Consider the following 20,460-nt stretch of genomic DNA (forward strand, 5'->3'; position numbering starts at 1 on the left):
ACAACAGTAAACAAGGTAAAAAAGATAGAGTAATTAGATTAAAAAGGAATGTCATAGGTTTAAAATAAGATTCTGGGTTTTCCTAAGGTCTATTGATCCCATATATCAAGTCAGGACAGTACAGGACATGGACAGTGTAGTCTTAGGATTGGACAGAATAGGTTTAGGGTGGGATAGGATAAGATACTTGTACTCCATTGATCTCCTCTGGTTATTGAATTCAGGGGAAACTGAGAATCAATAAAGCATTTTTTTTTATTCTATCCTAAACTAATGTAAGATACATCACTAAACTACCTCTCAAACTCTCACAGAGTATTTGCCAATTTTATTCCTATCCTGTTAGGAAATCTTGTTCATTTCCTTACAATTGTGCATTACATTATACCCTTCTATATAAAGTTCCAAATTTACTTATAATACAATCTACAATTTGGACCTATAACTGAAAATGTTCTCTGTTTAAGAAAATGTTTACATTGCAATTGGCAACAAAACATCATACAAACAATTGAGCAAAAATTCGATTTTTAATCCGTATAAATAAATAATTAGTAATTATGAATCTTTTCTATTAAATTTTTTAAAAAGTTTTATTTAATAATTTACATTTTTGAAAACAATGAAACATAGACTGAAGTTTTCTTTTCTAAAAATAATTATGAATGTATCTCTTTAAAAATTCACTGCCGTGACTGCTTTATTAAACGATTCAACTGACTGTTCATGAGCTTTGTTCCAAAACCTAGTGAGATGCCTCGCTGCCTTTACTTGGGTTGTGCATACATGCCAATTGTTGTAATAGACTAATAATCGAGCTGTCCATTCCATAAAAGCATGGGAGGCAAAATTCTGTGTGTGGTTTACTGACAATGTAAGCAAATTATAATTTTTTTTCCTTCAGTGATTCTGTTCGTGAACTTTAAGGTGTCTTCAATAACTCTGTTTTGGGGGCCTTACAAACTTTTGCAACAAAAATGTGAATTTGTAAAAAGGCTGATGTCATGTGCCTGCATATGATGTTTTCTAAGAGTTTCATGATCGCCAACTACTGGCCTGGCATGCATAACATAGTATTCTTTAGCATAGTGTTTTGTTTTTGTTTTTTTGTCCAATGAAATCAATATTTTTGTGTAAATTTTACTTAATTTTAACATTTTCATTCTACTAATTTTGAATGATTATTTCTACTTAATTTAAATTTGTTAAATTTAATTAATAATATTGCTTGTACATTTTTTACAATTTTAATGAATAAATATAGAGAATCACTATTTACAGTGTACAAAGAGCAGTGCAAATTAATGCCTTAATTAATTAACTGGGCGTCTTTAGTAAATTTTGACAGTACTATTTTAATGAATGTGCTCATGGGGATAGCAGGTGGATCTGGCTGATGAGTTTAAAGAGAGGGTTTCCCTCTCGTGCTCATCGGCTGTGTGTCGAGAAATTCAGGGAGGAGAAGGCGTGCTCAGCAGCGTTCAAAATCCTTCATTCCATAAAGGTCCAGGTCTGCACCCAAACAACATAGGGGTTTTGGTCCGTCTCAGTCTAAGGATAATAGATGGGCACAGAAGGCTATTGTCATGGTACGCGCTCCTCCTCCACCTGCGGGTAGTGGTAAGAGGAATTGTGGGTCAAAGGAAGAAAGGCAAGGCCTAAGGGATGTGATCCGGACAAGAGGTCAGCGCTTTCGTCCGGATCCTAGTGATACTTGAGTATCTACTCATTCCCTTTTGGGGTTTTAAATCAGCCCATATCTTCCCATTCCTAATTCCCCTATAAAATTACCAGCTCTCCAACTGACCGAGGTTAGGGGGGAACTTTCTGAATTACAGTCTCCTATGCTGGACATATGATGTTTTGGTTGGTCCTATGGCTTCATAGTGTCGACCTTACTGATGATCTGAACTAGAGGCTTCCTTGGGACCTGTGGGTTACTGTCCTTTCTAAGGTAGGTCCTCTGTGAGTACTTTGTGCTCTTTCTAAAATCCACATAAGTGGTAAGTGTGCACGCAAGACTCTGCAAACTTTCAGAAATCCTGTACGGTAAGGGTTAAGCAAATTAGCTTCGTTCCCTTTTTCTGAGTTGGTTAGACCCCGGTACCTTGGGCTCCACTCAACCACTGTGTCTATTGACACACTTTGAAGCATCGCTCCCCTCAGCACTGAGGGTTATTGTGAGCATGGTGCTTCCTGGCGAGCACTCGAGTTCTCTCTCCATCTGAGGAGTTGGATCCCTCACTCCATGGGCTGTTCTCATGGTAGTTTCAGCAGTGCTTGCTTGCACGCCATTCCCAACTCCGATTGAGTTGGTGACTCTTGAACATATTGGTTTTGGGATGCAACATTCCATCTATGAGCTGCTCTTTCAGAGTGCCATGAGAGCCCCTTAGAACGGTATCCTAAAATCCATGCTATAGTATGTGTGCACATGAAGTCTTTGAGCACTTTCTAAAATCCACACTGTGGTAAGTTTGCACGCTAGTACTCTGCGTTCTTTCCTAAAATCGTATATGGTGAGGGCTTCACGTGGTTGCTTCATGCCCTTTCTTGTGCTGGTAAAAGCCCCGTTCATCTCCGTTGCCACTCCACCTACAGTATGTATCCTCAAGATACCTATTTAAACAGGGTGTTGCTAGTAGGGATCTGTTGAGTCAGTTCCTTCAGCAAGCTTAGATGAGAGCAAGCAGTAGCCCCTGTGTGACAGGCCAAGACTAAATATTATCTTAGTATTATCTTGGTCATATCTATTCTTGATTCCAAGTCTTGAGCTCTACCCTGGGCCCAGGAGTCTGGCCCTAAAGGATAAGTTTGGCCATGTAGCCTAGGTCACTGACCGTAAGAGATAATGTCATGGACAGTCATCTAACGTCCCAGGGGCAACTCCCATGGAAATGGTAGAGTTACTTAGTGTATTAATGCTTTATGGCAGAGGGTACTAGTGCTCACCATGGTTCTGGCCTGCACTCCCCTCAGCATGGTGGCATGTGTATACTGTTCCCCATAGCGACCCCTAGAGGATGCAGTTTGAAGTTCCCTTAAAAGGGAACATCTCAGGTTACTTATGTAAGCATGGTTCCCTGAGTAATGAACGAGACACTGCATCCTCTAGGTTTCTTGCCATGCTTTGGATGCAAGCTTCAAACGAAGAAGTGGATGACTTGTTCTCCCAGGGTCTATTTATACTTTAGTCGCACTGGTTGTGATGTCATGGGCTGTCGCCGGCCAACATGTTGTTGTTATTGTTTTTCAATATATGCTTCAAAGGACGCAGTGTCTCATTCCCTTCTCAGGGAACCATGGTTACATAAGTAACCTGAAACAGCAGAAGAAACAAAAGCAGCAAAAGCTTGTGAACATTATTAATAATAAGAAATGTTTCTAGTATGATTTCTGGATCATGTGACATTGAATACTGGCTTCCGAAAGTTACATTTTAAAATATATTTAAATACAAAACTTTATTTTAAATTGTAATAATATTTTGCAATATTTAAATTTTACTGTATTTCCATTAAATAAATGCAGCTTCTGTGAGCTTTGTATTTCCTTGAAAAGCATCTTAATAATTTCAAACTTTTGACAAGAAGTGTACATAAACTTGCATGCAATAGTCTTCACAAATTAAATTTTAATGTGAAAACTACACTGCCTAAATTTATATTCACACACATTTCCATAATTCCCCCTCTTCAACCAGCTGGCTCCATTCTGATATGTAACGCTCACTTTTAACAAACCAATCGATTTGACCAAAATCTCAATACCAAAAGTTCATGTTTTCTCTATTTGAAAACCCTGTCTTCCTCTGAAATATGTCCAATTAGCAAAAAAACACATATGGGATATAAAAACAATTTAGAGGTTCAATGTTAATAAAAGTCCACCATACAAAGAGTGGAAATGACTTCCCATTGTAATGAATTTATAGATAAAATCATGATCAAGAAGGTCTCTTCATATTAATTACTAATTAACAGGACTGGTGTATGTGTGTACTGAATAAACACACTGGTGTTGCTGTCCTAAATATGCCTACACACCATAGATCTCACCGAGCTTCATTTTGATACAGTAGTATCAGTTTGAGAATTTCGTTTGGGACCCACTTTATAATTGGCCCATGTAGTTACCTTGTATTACCAGAACTTTCTTAGATAAATACACTGTAAGTATACTATAAGTACATGTTAGTACACGTACTGTAAAATAAAGTGCAACCGACATGTAACTACATCTGTATTTAATTTCTGTAATAACATTTATAATTACACTGTTGACGCATACTTTACACCATAACCCACCCTTAAACTTACCCATACCTCCAACCCTCTCCCTAACCTTACCCCTATCCCACCTCAATAGCAGCAAAAGTGTTTTACAATACAATATGAACACAATAAGTACATTGTACTTATTTTTTATGTAAGTACATAGTAGTTAAGGCCACCTAATATAAAGTGGGACCTTAGTTTGAATTGGAGACTAGGCAAGTTGCCCCTTCCCTGTATTTGTAGCCAGGTCTTACCGGGTCTGTGTGCTTTGGGCACGGCCATGTTCATGACCCGGCTGGCGTCTTGTGGTTTGGGTGGGGAAGCGGTGAATCTGCAGATGCCTGACTCTGACGGCGTGCTGGACGTCAGGCTGTCTGTGTAGTCATTGGTGCCGGCCGTCATCTGTTCGGAGGATGTGTCTGAGATGAAACATTCCGTGATCGTGAACTTAGCATGTCGTAGCTGTTCCTCCATCTTAGCATGTTCGTAAGCACGGGCTAACTCCTCGTATGTGGAGGAAGCACTTTCTGTAGACACCATACTGCTGCGAGCACGGTCTGTGAGAGAGAATGCACATGGCTTTATATTTCATATGGCTTTTTTCACTTTATCACTTCATATATGATTTATATGCTTTAGCAGACACTTTTATCCAAAGCACTTACAAATGAGGACAGTCAAAATCAATCAAAAACAACAAAAAGAGCATTTGTAGCCAGTGCAAATTGATAAACAGAGGTATGACATGTATCTTGCTGCCGCATTCTGGATTAATTGTAAAGTCAAGTCAAGTCAAGTCACATTTATTTATATAGCGCTTAAAATACATTGTGTCAAAGCAACTGAACAACATTCATTAGGAAAACAGTGTCTCAATAATGCAAAATGATAGTTAAAGGCAGTTCATCATTGAATTCAGTGATGTCATCTCTGTTCAATTAAATAGTGTCTGTGCATTTATTTGCAATCAAGTCAATGATATCGCTGTAGATAAAGTGACCCCAACTAAGCAAGCCAGAGGCGACAGCGACAAGGAACCAAAACTGCATCGGTGACAGAATGGAGAAAAAAACCTTGGGAGAAACCAGGTAAAGGTTTGATAGAATTGGCTGGAAGACCTGCAAAGAGAGCATTGCAATAGTCCAGCCTGGACAGAACAAGAGCTTGAACAAGGAGTTGTGCAGCGTGTTCCAAAAGAAAGGGCCTGAAGCTTTAATATTTCATTTAGACCTGAATATTTAGACCTGAATACTTAAATAGGATTTAACATGTAAATATGGATGGTCATGTGTTATTGTAATACGTATGCCATTAGAATGTCACAGAATTTTGAACAAAACTATGCTCTGTATGGACTAGAAAGGGAATTTTGCAACATAGGCTCAGTTGAAGTTGAAGTAAACACTAGAGGTAATAAAGCTCAGACAACTTTTATTCCTTTTCACACAAAGTGTGATTTGCTGGTCCACAGCTTCAATTAATAAAGCCTAAATTTGCACAATTACTTGAGGAATATCATGTTATGAATTCATTTAAATTTAAATGTAAAAACTATTACTTCTGAATGTTAGGGTCACATATCCAGCTTCATACGTATGGGTTTTTATATACAGTAGGTTTGTTCAGAAGCTCATGCAGTATGGAGTTCGACTTGAGAAGTGAAGAGCTTGGGTACTTTGAATCTGCGGTTCGGTTCCACAAAACAGTTTAAACGTGCAAATAAGCAAGTTCAAATGATACGGTTGCACCAACAAATCATTTTTTTACCAGTTTTGCATTTGTTGTATTGGGTATGTTTAGGGTTGGGTATGGAGTAGGTGATACAGTATTTCCAACACAACAGACTAGAGCATTAACTTCTAGCAACACTCCCTATATATTTTAATGATCAACCATCATATAGGTACCTGAAGCAACATAATAAAAACACAGCAATACGTACCTATATCTACCTAGCAAAAACGTGCCAGGGTCACATATTGAACCCGCATTTTAGTGCCACTCACTGGACATTTGAAACTGCCTCGAAACGTGCAGTAAGGGATGTGATAACAGTGTTGCAGAAATATATTAAGAGCCAAGTATTCCTGAAAGCTACAGTGTGTTTTCATAGAACATCGTACTATTACAAAAGTACAAAAACAGTTGGCTGTTACCTGTGTCCTGAGAGGGACTGACACTGTAACTGTCACTCTCTTTGTCCACTGAGCCCGTGGCACGGGGTGTGGGAAGCCTCCAGTCAGTAGAGAGGGTGTGTGATGAGACGGGAGGGTGAGGTCGGTTCAGGGTCCACTGGCTGGCATATCGACTGCGTGTGGCGGGACCTGCTTTAGCTGTGCGGCGGGCAGTGGGGTCTGAGGAAACAGAGACATACAGTATATGTTAATATGGCACAAAGTGAACCAAATCTTTGCTCTCCTTTATGAAAAACTACTGTGGTTATACTATGGTGTAGAGATGGTATCAGATGATACTTTGTTATGCCAGATATAAAGTTGAAGTCAAAAGTGTGTCCTCGGTGTGAGAAGATGGATCTCAAAATCACACAGTCATTGTAGGAAAGGGTTCAAATACACAGAAATGCTGGTAAACCAAAGAATTTGTTGGACCTGAAGGATTTTTCTGAAGAACAGCAGGCAGTTTAACTCTCAGGACAAACAAGGGACTCATGAACAAATATCACTTAACAAAAAAAAAATAAAATAATAATAATAATAATAATAAACAAACAAACAAAAAAACAGCTGTGGGTTATTCAGGTAACAACACAGTATTAAGAAGGAGATGAAAACCTTTGAACATTGTTATTTTTTATAAACTATTTAACTATTTAAAAAATATGACCTTCTCTTGTGGACTATATGTAAACATCTTTTATGTGAAAAATCATATTCAGGTCAGTACTAAATAATCCATAACATGTATTTTGTATGATTTTTCTTATTTTGGTAAAATAATTAACATTAGCAACAACCCTCCTCCCCAACTGTATTTGCATAATAATTTAAGGTACTGTAAAGATCCATTAATACTCCATAAAACACCTTGAAAATAGGGAAAATAACTTTGTAAAAGTCATTCTTTTACACATTTGGAACTGCATTAAAAAGTAATGGGGATGAATGACATGAGGGTGAACGTGACAGAATTTAAATCTTTGCTCTTAGCTCTCTTTTTCTGAGAGCGCATATGAGTTATCAAACAATTGTTATAACTAATGTTTTACTGCTACATCTGGTCTAACATTTTGTACTGCCATCTTGTAATTACAATGTGAAACTGCATAAGCCTATTTTGTAAATTATGCTTGGCGGGCCATATCTAATATAGACTATTTAAGACAGCATGGGCCACTTAAAATTCATCCACGGGCCGCATTTCACGCATTGGTTTGGACACCCCTGGTTTAGCCCATAGATTTCTATATAGCTCTATATAAGAGGCCTTTAAATTCTCTAATTGTTTTTGGACATAAACATTTATTTTTGTTTGGATTTATACTTAGACATTCTCAAAGATATAACTTTTTGTAAAGATTTAGATATATATATACTCAACATTAAAAAAATAAAATAAAATAAATAAATAATATATATATATATATATATATATTATATGTTGATTTGAGGCCTCTGCTTTTGAATTATTATTACTAATTTCAAACCTGAACACAGAGAAAGCATTTTACACAAAACATTACAATTCTTTAAGAATGTAACTAAAATGAATAGAAATGTTTTATCAGAGGGTTTGATTTGATTTAAACCTCTTATTTCAGTTTTCTGACTCATTTTGGCTACATGGTTATTATAGTCATCTGAGAGTGTATAATTGAGTATGTTTGTGTGTGTGTCTGTGAGTGTGTGTTTGAGTGAGTGTCTGTTTTGCACTCTTGATGTTTTAGAGTATAACCTGTTCCTTGCTGTCCACTTTTTTTACTTTTTTTATGTAATTGAATTATTGATTTTATTTTACAGTAGATATAAAAAGTATACACACCCCTGTTAAACTGGCAGGTTTCTGTGATGTTTTTTTCTGTGAAAAAAAAGACCAAGATAAATAATCAAACCTTTTTCCACCTTTAATGTAAACTATAACCTGTACAACTCAATTAAAAACAAACTGAAATATTTTAGGAAAGGATACATTTTTTAAATAAATAATAATAAAAAAAAAAAAAAAATATATATATATATATATATATATATATATATATATATATATATATATATATATATATATATATAATGTTGCATAAGTGTGCTAACCCTCTTAGAACTAAGGATGAGGCTGCATTCAGAATTAAGCAGTCACAGTCAAACTTGTGTTAAATAGGAGTCAGTACACACCTGCCATCATTTAAAGTGCCTCTGATTAAACCCAAATAAAGTGTTATTGTTCTAAAAGGCTTTTCCAGACATTTTCTTAGTCACATCTTACAGTAAAAACCATTGTCCGCACAGAGCTTCAAAGCATGAGAGGGATGTCATTGATAAAAGTCATCAATCAGGATAAGGGTACAAAATAATTTCCAAGGCATTAGATATACCATGGAACAAAGTTAAGACACTCATCATCAAGTTGAGAAAATATGGCTCCCCAGTGATATTACCAAGCACTGGCTGTCCCTCCAAAATTCCAAAGATGGAAAAAGTTTTGAAATAATTATCTTGGTCATTGTTTTTTTTTTTTTGCATCACAGAAAACAGGGGTGTGTAGACTTTTATATCCACTGTACATATTTGCTATTTTACAGTCAATTCAGTTCATAGATGTGTGTGTGTTGTGTGTTCATGCATATGTGTGTGTGAATGGATGTGTTGGTTTTGCACTCTTGATTTGTTAGAGTCTCACCCTGCCATTGCTGTGTAATTTTTTTTCTGCATTATGTAAGATTTGTAGATTGTTCACAAAAATTCTCAGAATGTCGTTTTCCAATTAATTTCCTGTGGTCTGACTGAAGTCCACAAAGGTGACTATTTTTTTCTGACCACTTAGTCTGCTGAAATCATGCCCTCAATTTTTTGTGTGTTCACATTACAAATGCAATATAAAACTCACCAAGTTTCATATCATTCCGATTAAGCTGTGATTGAAAAAAATGTAAAAATTGAAAAAAAAAAAAAATGTAAAAGTTAATAGAAATCTAAATTTAAAAAAGTTTATGTCAAAAGTGACCGAAGAGCACCTGAGGGTTACATGTGAAGTTATATGCTTTGTGGTCAAATATGGATGCAAAAATCCTTTAGTTTGTTACTTTTGTACACTAAAGTAAAATAATAACATGCGCCCGGTTCCCCAAAACGTTCTTATCGCTAAGTAGTTCTTAACCTATTCCTTAATGGCACGATTCCCAACACGTTCGTACGCTAAGTATATCTTCTGTAAGTCACACTTTCATAAGGTTGGTCTGGATCATTCATAAGCTCTCTCTTAGCGTTGTTTGAGCTCAAGACGCTACTGTACAGCAATCTTTAGAAATCAGCGCAGTGAAGTACAAGTCAAACTATGGTATGTTGACAATGTTGTGCCTCAACAATGATTTTATGTTATTTTTTAAGACTCATAATAAATTATGTTCGCAATGGATACAGGCCTATTTATGAAGTTGACTTTATGTGGTATCAGAACTAATATGGTGGTTATTAGCCTAGGCATTTTCGTAATGTAATTAACAAACAGAACTAACAATTATTGCTAAATGTGTGACTGAATCATATAATAACTTAATTAATAATATTGATAGTTCATCGTCTAGCTGACTACGTCTTATATTATTATTATTATTTTTATTTTTTCTAAAATCCTGTCAAATGTGCACAAACTACTAGCTACTACTAAATATTGTAGAAACATAATTTTCTGTAAAGTTGCTTTGTAACGATTTATTTTGTAAAAAGCGCTATACAAATAAACTTGAATTGAATTGAATTGAATAATTAAAGCGAATTGACAATCAATTTTATGATAATTAAAATCTGGCAAACAATTTGGCTCTAAATGGATTAGATCTATAAATGGGTAAGCATGGTGGTGTCCAGTAAGTGACCAACTATGGCAGCGATCCAATGTGTCATTGTATTGAATCAAAGACGGAGCCAGACGCGGAGCCGTTTAGTCTATGTCAATTTTTTTATTCGGCAAAACTTCGGCAAAAGCCCTTTTGACATTTTTCCTGACGTGGCTATATTAAAAAAAAACGCCTCCCAAGACAACTCATTATGGAGCTGCTGGAGCTGCTGGACCTTCTCAGACCTGCGCTTGCCAGGCTAACGTGGCGGAATTTTGCTTTAAGCCCTGAAGCCCAGCGCTACTTTTTTTTTTTTTTTGCTACAGAGAGATTCATCGAGGTCGTGGGAGAGGGCTATGACCTTATCAAGACCTTGGTGTGGAGGTGTGTCCACACTGTCACCAACGCCCTTCTGGGCCATGCCGGGGATTACATCCAGATTACATCCACACTCATCCCTATCGCCAATCCATCAGTGATTGATCAGGCGTACATATTGCGATAGGGATACGCGGCCATAAACGTGCAGGTTATAGTGAACCATAGGGGTGTGATATCTGACCTCATGGCAAGGTCCAGCAAAACTTAATCTTCCTCTAACGAGAGGCTTGGTGCCCTTTTTTACGTTGCTTCCCCAGCATATTTTGTATCTAACTCTCTCTCTCTCTCTGTTCATTGTAGATAGGTTGCTTTTTATTAAAAACATAAACCAATTGCAATCAATACCACATTAAACATAAGTAACTGCAGCTGCTTGCCAATCAATTCTGATTGTAAAGTACCTTACCATTAATATAAAAGTGTATTATATCATTTTTATAAGTCGTTATAAACCCATGTCAAGAAGCGGCACAAGTGGCACAACGGGATAAGGAGGGTGGATGATTAGTGAGGGATACCCGGTTCGTCTAACTGTCACAACATATGGTGTGAACGTATTACTGACAATTTGATAATTAAATTTATAGTCTATATTCTACTGATAACTTAAAATATGTTAAAATAAATGTTACTATAATAATTTGTGGAATATTTCATTTACATAGAACGTGTTGTCTTTCTTAACGCTGTACTTCACCTTCGCGTGAAGTGGAAAATCGATGGCAACTAATTTAGCACCCTCACTTTGGACAGCGCTCTTGTAACATCGGACGTAAGAGGCAGTGTGCTAAGAAGCTTCCTAAGGGACACTTCGGGGAACACACTTAGGAACATAAACAACTTTGGTAAGAGGTCTTCTTAGCACGCTAAGAGTGAGCGTTATCGGGAAACCGGGCCATGGTTACAAGGTGTGTGTGTTTGTGCGTGTGTGTTTGTGTGTTCACTTTTTGTTCACTATTGTGTTTGGGTAGGATTATAGAGCTTCATTTGAGACATAATAAACAAACAAAAACAAAAAACCCTATTAATTAATTAATATTCTATGGCATCCTATCTTAAATATTATAATTGGAGATTCAAAAATTCTGATCTAGTGAAATATTTACATCTGATAGTAAATTGAGATGTACTGCATCTTCTATGCTACTCTTGGACAGTTTGTTGATATCAAACACAGTGTATAACCAATCTTGTTTATAGTCATCTAAACAAATAGGCAGCTTTTATGATAAGTTATGACATCAACATAACCAAGCAGACTAGTTCAGTTCTTACTTGTACCAGGTCTAGCATCAGACACATCTACTAGTGGTCCAGTGGCCTGAGATAGAGACTGGTAATGCACTGTATGTGTGACGGTTGAGGACTTCTGTTTAGATGTTTCTCCAAAGTCATTGTCCGTCAACAGCACTGTGGAGCGGTCATCTGAAAGACACAGGCAAACAGGTTAATTAAAGTAGAGAAGATCACCCTCAAGCAATATACTGTTTCTGAGTGGTGGGTGTTATTGGCTTTTTGTGCATTGCAAAAGAAAAGCAATAGCACAACAAGCAACATGAATTGAGGCGGTATCATTCATGTTAGCACAAACAGTTCAAGACAAGTTTTGAGAGCATGTTTTAACACACCAACCTTTCCAGTTTCAAACTCCCAAATTAACTGCAAACAAACGTTGTTTTGGAATGATTTTCTGGTGAAATTGTCACACCAGTTCGGTCTTCCTTCAATTTGAAGGATATCAGGGCCTTTTGGGAAAGGTAAACTATAAATGTTACACAGTGTTCTCTTACCGATTGTCTCCATAGTGTCTCTCTCCTCAATGAGTAGCTGAGCACGTGGGATATCGATGTGCATCCTCAGAGTCTGCTGTTGCTTGTTCACAGTGTCTGGTGTACGTGCATTTTTACTGGAGATACATAACCAAACAACATAAAATAATTACATGCGCTACTTTATGACAGTGCACTGATTTATAGGCCAATACTATTACTTCTGTAATTTACCTCATTAGCATCTCTGCCAGGCTCTTTGCATCTGTTGAGTAAGGAAAATTTTTAAAAGTTATTAATTACAAAATACTGTTTGATGTTAAGAAATTAATCGAGAGTTTCATCAAGTAGGTATGATGTTCTGTTCACTAGATACGGCATGTGTTCACACACCTCGTAATCTCTTGAGCCTTTGCTCTCTTCTTCTCCTCCTCAACACCAGAAGAACAATGAAGACCATGGAAATTGCCACCAGAATGCAGATGATTGTTACCATCATTTTAAGTCCCTCATTGCCCTGCCTATTCTTCTGGCTGGGGTCCACAGTCTCTGGCAATGGAGCAATTGTCCCTGGAGATAGAAGATCGAAAAGCTGAGGGGTGAGTTTGATTTTGAAAAGTCTGGTCATAACCAAGTTTTGATCAATTCGATTTTTAGTTCATTTCTACTGGTTTATGGTGGATTTAGTGCTGGTCCGACTGGTATGTCAACATTGCTATGCTGTTCTCCAGCAAAAAGCGATTAATCACGTCCAAATATAAGTTTTTATTTACATAATATATTTGTGCATACTGTGTATATTTATTATTTTTATATACATACGTATACACATACGCATATTGAAAAATATTGACATGTATTTACAAGTATATATTTATATTATATATAAATAATTTTATATATAAACATAACACATTGTTCTTAAACATGTACATACATTAAAACGTAATAAATATACACAGTATACAAACTTATATTATGTAAACAAATACTTTTATTTTGGATGCATTAATCACGATTAATTGTTTGACAGGACTAAAAAAGTGCTGGTAAGACATTGAGATCTGATGTTAGTTGGAAGTCTTGCTGGTTAATCCATTTAAGCAACTGCTTCCAAAGTCTGAACTAAGACGACATTGATTTCGACCCTGTGTGGTATTATAAGATCAAGCACTCACTGCTATCCATGTTTAGAGTGGCGAACAGAACGCTCTTCTCTGCTGTTCCTGCACTGTTGCCCACTCTCATCTGGAGCTCGTACCAGGTGGCTTCCTGTAGGTCGTAGAGAATGTGGTTCTTGGTGAGTGAATCTCGCTTCACCATGGTCCATTTCATTGTGTCCACCGGTCGATATTCCAGTGTAAAGGAGTCGATTGGACAGCCGCCATTGTTCCAGCCGATGAGGTTGAGCTCCACACGTGTAGAGTTGATACTTGAGAAAAGCTCATGATCTTTGGCAAACTGTGGCTCTGATAATGTGGAGAAGTGAGAGATAATGTAACTCTGAAGTTAGGAAGTTATTTAGCAGGCTTTTTTATTTAAATGACTTAATAATCCAAGTTCAACAATCCCATGAAACCAAAATAAGATGTAGGACATTGGTGTGTCGGAAATTGCCCCACTACTCTCATTGACTATTGACTACATTACTCAACTACTATAGCTCACTTTAAAGAGTGAATGAAAACAAGTGAGCGAAATTAGACACTAACTTTGCTGGAAGTTCGGCATCTTTTGCATATTTCCTGCTTGCTGGTTTAATAATCAGTTGACAACTAGCTTGCATAAACGTCTCAGGTTACCATGTTTCCCTGAGTAGGGAACGAGACACTGCATCCTCACTATGGAGCTATGGGGTTGCTATGGGGAACACATCGTCGTGACCCGCGTCTGAAGCATACATTGAAAAAACACCAAAAAGAAGTTAATGACGGGAGAACACGGCATTCACTTCTTTGTCTGAAGCTTGCGTCTGTGGCATGGCTGGAAGCTAGAGGATGCAGTGTCTCGTTCCCTACTCAGGGAAACATGGTTACATTCAAAACCTGAGACATTCCCTTTCAAGGGAATTTCAAACTGCGTCCTCTAGGGGTTGCTATGGGGAACAGAATACACACGCCACCATGCTGAGGGGAGTGCAGGCCTGAATCAGGGTGAACACTAAGTACCAACTCTACCATTTCCATGGGAGTTGCCCCTGGGACGTTAGATGGCTGTCCGTGACATTATCCCTTACGACCAAAGGCCTAGCCTACATACCCAACTTACCTGTTAGGGCCTCAACTCGGGGTCGAGCTCAAGGCTTGGTATCAAGAAAGATTCTTTTAAAAGTGATACGGCAAAGAGCCTAGCATTTTATACTTAGTCTTGCCTGTCACACAGGGGCTCCCGCTTGATCTTGCATAAGCTTGCTCAACAGATCCCTAGTAGAAACATCCTGTTTAGATAGGTATCCGAGAATACATAGATGAAATGGCGCCCAAAATGTACAGGGCTTTTACCAACTCAAGAAAGGACATAAAGCATCTACGCAAAGCCCACACCATATAGGATTTTAGAAAGAATGCAGAGTGTGCAAAGACTCAAACACAAAGAGTGTGTTCTAAATACTCAATATAGAAAAACAGTAGAAAACAGAGAACTCAATCTCACGGGAGAAGAGAACTCAGAATTTAGGAAGAGAGTAGCACACTCATAGTCTACCCTTTTTGGTAAAGGGGAGCACTGCTAAACTACTACGAGAACTGCCCAAATAGCACTTCATATTGAGGCACGCAATGCTTGAAGTGTATTAATAAAGACACACTGGCTGAGTGGAGCCCAAGGAACCAAGGTCTAACCAACTCAAAGAAATGGGATGAAGCTGAGCACGTAACCCTTACCATACAGGATTTCAGAAAGTGCGCAGAGTCTTACGTGCACGCTTACCACTTATGTGGATTTTAGAAAGTGCGCAAAGTGCTAGCATCCACCCTTACCACTTACTTGGATTTTAGAAAGTGCGCAAAGTGTTCAGCGTGCACACTCACCACCATATGGATTTCAGAAAGTACACAGAGCTTAGCATGTGTACTTAAAGCTTCCTAAGCATCGCAGAGGTGCTGAACTGCACGGGAGAGACAAGCTAAAATTTACAAACCTCTGGCGAAGGGGAGCATTACCTGAGACAGCATGTACAATAACATTCTAACAAATGCCACCTATAGTTCTTGCTCGATGCGTCAGCAAGAAGGGATATCCAGGTGACCAGGAAGCCCCTCAGGGTGACCTGGCCGCACATCCAGGAAACTCCTTGCAGTGCCGTGCCGTGCATATATATGTATATATTGAATGGATCATACCCACCCACCCTGGTTCCTGCGCTGGAGCCCCGCTCAAGGGGCAACTCCCTTTAGTCCGGACCATCAGTAAGGTGGTTACGATGAAACATAGTACCAACCAAAAACATCATAGGTCCAGCATAGGAGACTATTATACAAGAAGTTCCCACCTAACCTCGGTCAGGTGGAGAGCTGGTGTTTACAGGGGAATTAGGAAGGGGAAGATAAGAGCAGATGTAAAAACCCTTAAAGGGAACGAGTAGATACTCAAGAATTGCTCTGATTCAGATGAAAGCGCTGATGCCTCAAATTCCTTAGGTCTTGCCTACCTTCCTTTGACCTGTGATTCCTCTTACCCCAACTCGCAGGTGGGGGAGGAGCACGAGTCGTGACACTAGCCTTTTGTGCCTGTCTCTGATCCTAGGACCGAGACGGAGCAGGACCCCTATGTTGTTTGGGCTCAGACCTGGACCTTCGTGGAATGAAGGATTTGAACGCAGCTTCAAATCAATAAGTGATCTGTGATGCGGTGCAGCTCAGCTACCTGATCAGGGTAAAAGGCCCTTGCCTTTATCCAGGTCTTTCAGCAGATCAGCCTGATACGCTTGAAGCACTGCCATTGTGTGCAACGAAGCCACAGCCTGACCTGCTGCTGCCATTTAAGTGAGATGTATCCTGAAGGGGCTTAGATGGCAAGGAGGGAGATTTAAGAGAGGAAGTCTCCCCCAAAGACAGATAGCTAGCCACCATCTCTTCTACAGGGGGCTTCCTCTAATAGCCGCTTTCGCGTATCACCTCGATGTTGGCATAACTCGTATGCTGAAACTGATGAATGTGAGAAGAAAACCACCTGTTCCATTCCTTTTCCATCTCTGTATGGAGATAAGGCAGAAATTGAAAGCTCACCTGAGCTGGAGGGCATCAAGACGACCTTGCGGTGTCACCTTGCTAACGCACTTCACCTTGCTAACGCACTAACGCAAGTCCAACTTTGCCGTGGTGTGATCCTTAACCTCCAACAGGTCTAGATACGCAGGGCAGGAGGATTGAAAAGGCTCAGCATCAACTTCTTCGCCATCTTCTGACATATCCTGCTCTTCCTTGGCTGAACCCAGCAGAGCACTAGTAGTGCATTATGGGACCGAATTATTGGATTTAATAATGTCCACTAGGTTTTGGACACCACTACAAAATAGTTGTGACTCAAATGGTGCACTATGTAAGGGTATGGGGGTGATTTCAGACACATCCCATGTCTTTCATCTTTAACAACATCTGTATGCTAGAAATAAGTTAAAAGCAGACACAGTATACACATTTGAGGAAAACTGAAAAAAAGTACTGATGACAAAGGAAAAAACATGATCTCTTAACTTGTACAGTATATGAACATGGTAATGAAATCTATATTATAAACTAGTGGTTATATTTCAAATAGGTTTTTGTACACCTACCTCAAGGGCATAATTGCTCATAGCCTGCTTTGAATCAGCAGTAGGTAACAATTCAATTAGGATACTATTTAGTTATCTATCATGGCGTTTAGCCAATAGTGATATGCATAAATAACTATATATTATAAAATATTCATACCTTTCCCATGGGTTTTAGCTTCAATGATTTCACTGATGCGTCCAGGTCCAACTGCATTTTGTGCTGTCAGAGTAAATTTGTACCAAGTACCACACTTTAGGTTTTCTAGACGGTAAGACCGCTCACTGGGGCTGATGGAGAAACTGCCCCACTCTTCACTGTTATCCTCAGAGAACTGCAGAATGTAGCCTGAACAAAGAACACCACACCACTTTTAAAATAAACCCCAAATGCCACACTTTATTTGATTCACTTTTATGAGCTCTGTAAATTGATAGATAACCTACTATACAAACCTGACCTTCAAGTTTAGTAAAATATTACAGTGTGTCAAATAAATCTTGATTTAAAGCATTTGACAGGTCTAGGTGGATAGTGTTCCATATTTGTAACACAGTGGAGAAAAAGTGGATGAATATATTGAATATAAATATCAGTGTAGTCTAACCTCTGATGGAGCTTCCTCCATTGTCTCCAGGGATCCAGGACAGCGTGATAGAGGTGGTTGTGGTTTTAGTCACTGTGAGGCGCGGTTGGTCCGGAGGCACTGAAACATTTTGAGAGCAAAAACACAAAAACGGTGTGAGCTACTAAAGGAGCAGTCACATTGTTCAGTTAATTTTTAAGGATGCAATTCGGCCATTTCATAGATTTCCACATGAAGATTTTTTTTTTATATTTGATGTCATAAGCACCTTGGACCTGAAGGTTTAGCATGATCTCATCTGAACCCCAGTTGTTACTGGCAACACATCTATAGTACCCAGAGTCCTCTGCTTTGACAGTGCGAATAACAAAGCTGCCATTGCTGTGAGCACTGCGGCGACCATCGATTGAAACTGGAGCTGGTGTCCCATTACTGTATGAAAACATAATCAGTTTAACAAGACTTAAAAGTATATATATATATATATATATATATATATATATATATATATATATATATATATATATATATATATATATATATGAAAGAATTAGTTCACTTCCAGAATAAACATTTCCTGATAATTTACTCACCCCCATGTCATCCAATATGTTCATTTTCTTCAGTCAAAAAGAAATTTTGAGGAAAACATTCCATGATTTTCATCCATATAGTGGACTTTAAATAGAGCCAATAGGTTGAAGATCAAAATTGCAGTTTCAATGCAGCTTCAAAGGAATATGTTTCTTACCTAGCGAAACAATCAATAATTTTCTAAAAAAATATAGTTTTTAACCACAAATTGACCTTCAATCCACTGTATCCCATTGAAGTCCACTACATGGAAAAAAGTCATGGAATGTTTTCCTCAAAAAACTTAATTTTCTTTTAGACTGAAGAAAGAAAAAAATGAACATCTTGGATGACATGGGGGAAAGTAAATTATCAAGATTGTTTTTATTCTGGGAGTGAACTAATCCTTTAATGTAAAACCTCATATTAATCAAGAGCAACAGTGTTTGTCTGGCCAAAACAGAGAAAGCAAAGTATGTTATATTTATAAATATAAAGAATATAGAGCTCAAACATACTTTCCCTTTAGCCACTTGATGGCTGGAGGAGGGTCTCCGACAGCTTTGCATGGAAGGACAATGTCCCTCATCCAGGGGGTGGTCACAGTGCCGCTGAACGTCAGGATTCGTGCAGGAGCTTAAGAAACCAACAATGCCATCACAATGGTGGACAAAACCTCTCATACAAACTCCTCTATGTCAAATTGGTTCTGTAAATGGTACAATATTGGTGCATCCTGATTCACACAATTCTACCTCACACTAAAAATTATAGAAAGGGTGATTGATTGCCATGAGCCAGTCTTGCATACCTTTAGCTTGGGGCTCTACGGTGATAATTTCACTGGAATTTCCACGGCCCGCCGCAGTGACAGCCACAACCCAAATGCTGTACTGCCAGTTTTGATTCAGGTTGGTCAAGCGACGGAAATAAACATCAGGTGCAGCCTCAAACTCACTGATCACCTGTAATGATAACCAATTAAAAGTTTTCATGAGAAAAAATTGATTTATACTCTGCCTACTATTGAAGAAGAAGTAGAAGAAGCTCTATATGCATTAAGCAATAATAAACATTGAAACTACTTTGGAAAATGTAGTAGGTCATTCAAGTATCCCAAACCCATAACCTTTTTGTAGGAGCTACATGGTACAGTATTGTCTTTCAAGTTTCTCAAACTTGTTCCTGGAGATACGTCAACTCTACATACATTTCGAAACTCATCAGAGTCAACTCATCAGCTCATTAGCAGATACTTGAGGACCTTAAATGTATAGGTCAGATAAGGGAAACATCCAACATGTGTACTTATGGGTGCCTCCAGGAACAAGGTCAGGGAATCACTGTCGTAATTCTCAAGAATTCAATTAAAGTTTTGTTCAGTTTGGGTGAATTTAAATAATTAAGTTTGGGGGGCCATGTGGGGCTGTGCAAAGTCAAAAAAGAGCTGCAGATATGCTCACCGTGGGGTATGGGTTGGAACAGAAGACGGTGTATTTCCGGATGATTCCATTGAGTTTGAGTGGAGGAAGCCAGGAAACAAACACCACAGAACTTGTTGAAGCAGCTGCCTTAACTCCAGCCGGGGGTCCAGGAACTGGTTTTAGCAGGAGAAATAATACAATTTGTTGAGGAGAAGCTCTAGAAAAGACACCTTTTATGCTACAAAGGAAGTGACCTACAGCTGTTCTATTCTAACTTCATAGAAAGCGGAGATGTGTGATTTCACACAACTTCCCAAACAGTCCAATCACCACTCTCCATTTGTACTGGTGTTGTCACTGGATTCAGACATCTGTGCAATGAGCAAAGGAGTCAATCTGTAAATGGCTTACTTAAGGCAGTATACCCCACTAGGAAACTCGAAACAGATGGATGGAATTGTACATAGAACGAAATAGTATGACATTTTTGGACTTCCTTTAAGGTGGGAATATGTACTACATATACAGTATATATACTGTATTTAACCATTGATAACATGGATATGGGGCTGGTAAATGAAAATTGGCTTTTGGGACATTACCTTTTAATTGTTTCTGAAGATTAAACTGAGATGGGACTCACATAACTTTTATATATGAACATGAAAGTGACATGACATATAGCC

General features: G+C 38.3%; 1 protein-coding gene across 2 annotated transcripts in view; it reads right to left on the reverse strand.

Moving 5' to 3' along the window:
- dscamb (Down syndrome cell adhesion molecule b) overlaps window positions 1–20,460 on the reverse strand; it is a 136,867-nt gene that overhangs the window by 3,375 nt on the left and 113,032 nt on the right. The window contains exons 20-33 of one of the 2 annotated variants that reach the window (XM_052576112.1): window positions 19,814–19,947; window positions 19,162–19,315; window positions 18,869–18,986; window positions 18,046–18,209; window positions 17,799–17,897; window positions 17,351–17,539; window positions 13,616–13,906; window positions 12,831–13,007; window positions 12,672–12,702; window positions 12,459–12,574; window positions 11,944–12,093; window positions 8,277–8,312; window positions 6,434–6,631; window positions 4,532–4,834 (exon numbers count right to left, since the gene is read on the reverse strand). In XM_052576112.1, the coding sequence (XP_052432072.1) occupies window positions 4,532–4,834; window positions 6,434–6,631; window positions 8,277–8,312; window positions 11,944–12,093; window positions 12,459–12,574; window positions 12,672–12,702; window positions 12,831–13,007; window positions 13,616–13,906; window positions 17,351–17,539; window positions 17,799–17,897; window positions 18,046–18,209; window positions 18,869–18,986; window positions 19,162–19,315; window positions 19,814–19,947 (2,160 nt within the window). The remainder of the gene's footprint in view (window positions 1–4,531; window positions 4,835–6,433; window positions 6,632–8,276; window positions 8,313–11,943; window positions 12,094–12,458; window positions 12,575–12,671; window positions 12,703–12,830; window positions 13,008–13,615; window positions 13,907–17,350; window positions 17,540–17,798; window positions 17,898–18,045; window positions 18,210–18,868; window positions 18,987–19,161; window positions 19,316–19,813; window positions 19,948–20,460) is intronic. The other variant, XM_052576113.1, reaches the window with a different exon arrangement.

This window comes from Carassius gibelio, chromosome B15 (genome assembly GCF_023724105.1).
Source record: "Carassius gibelio isolate Cgi1373 ecotype wild population from Czech Republic chromosome B15, carGib1.2-hapl.c, whole genome shotgun sequence".
Taxonomy (NCBI): domain Eukaryota; kingdom Metazoa; phylum Chordata; class Actinopteri; order Cypriniformes; family Cyprinidae; genus Carassius; species Carassius gibelio.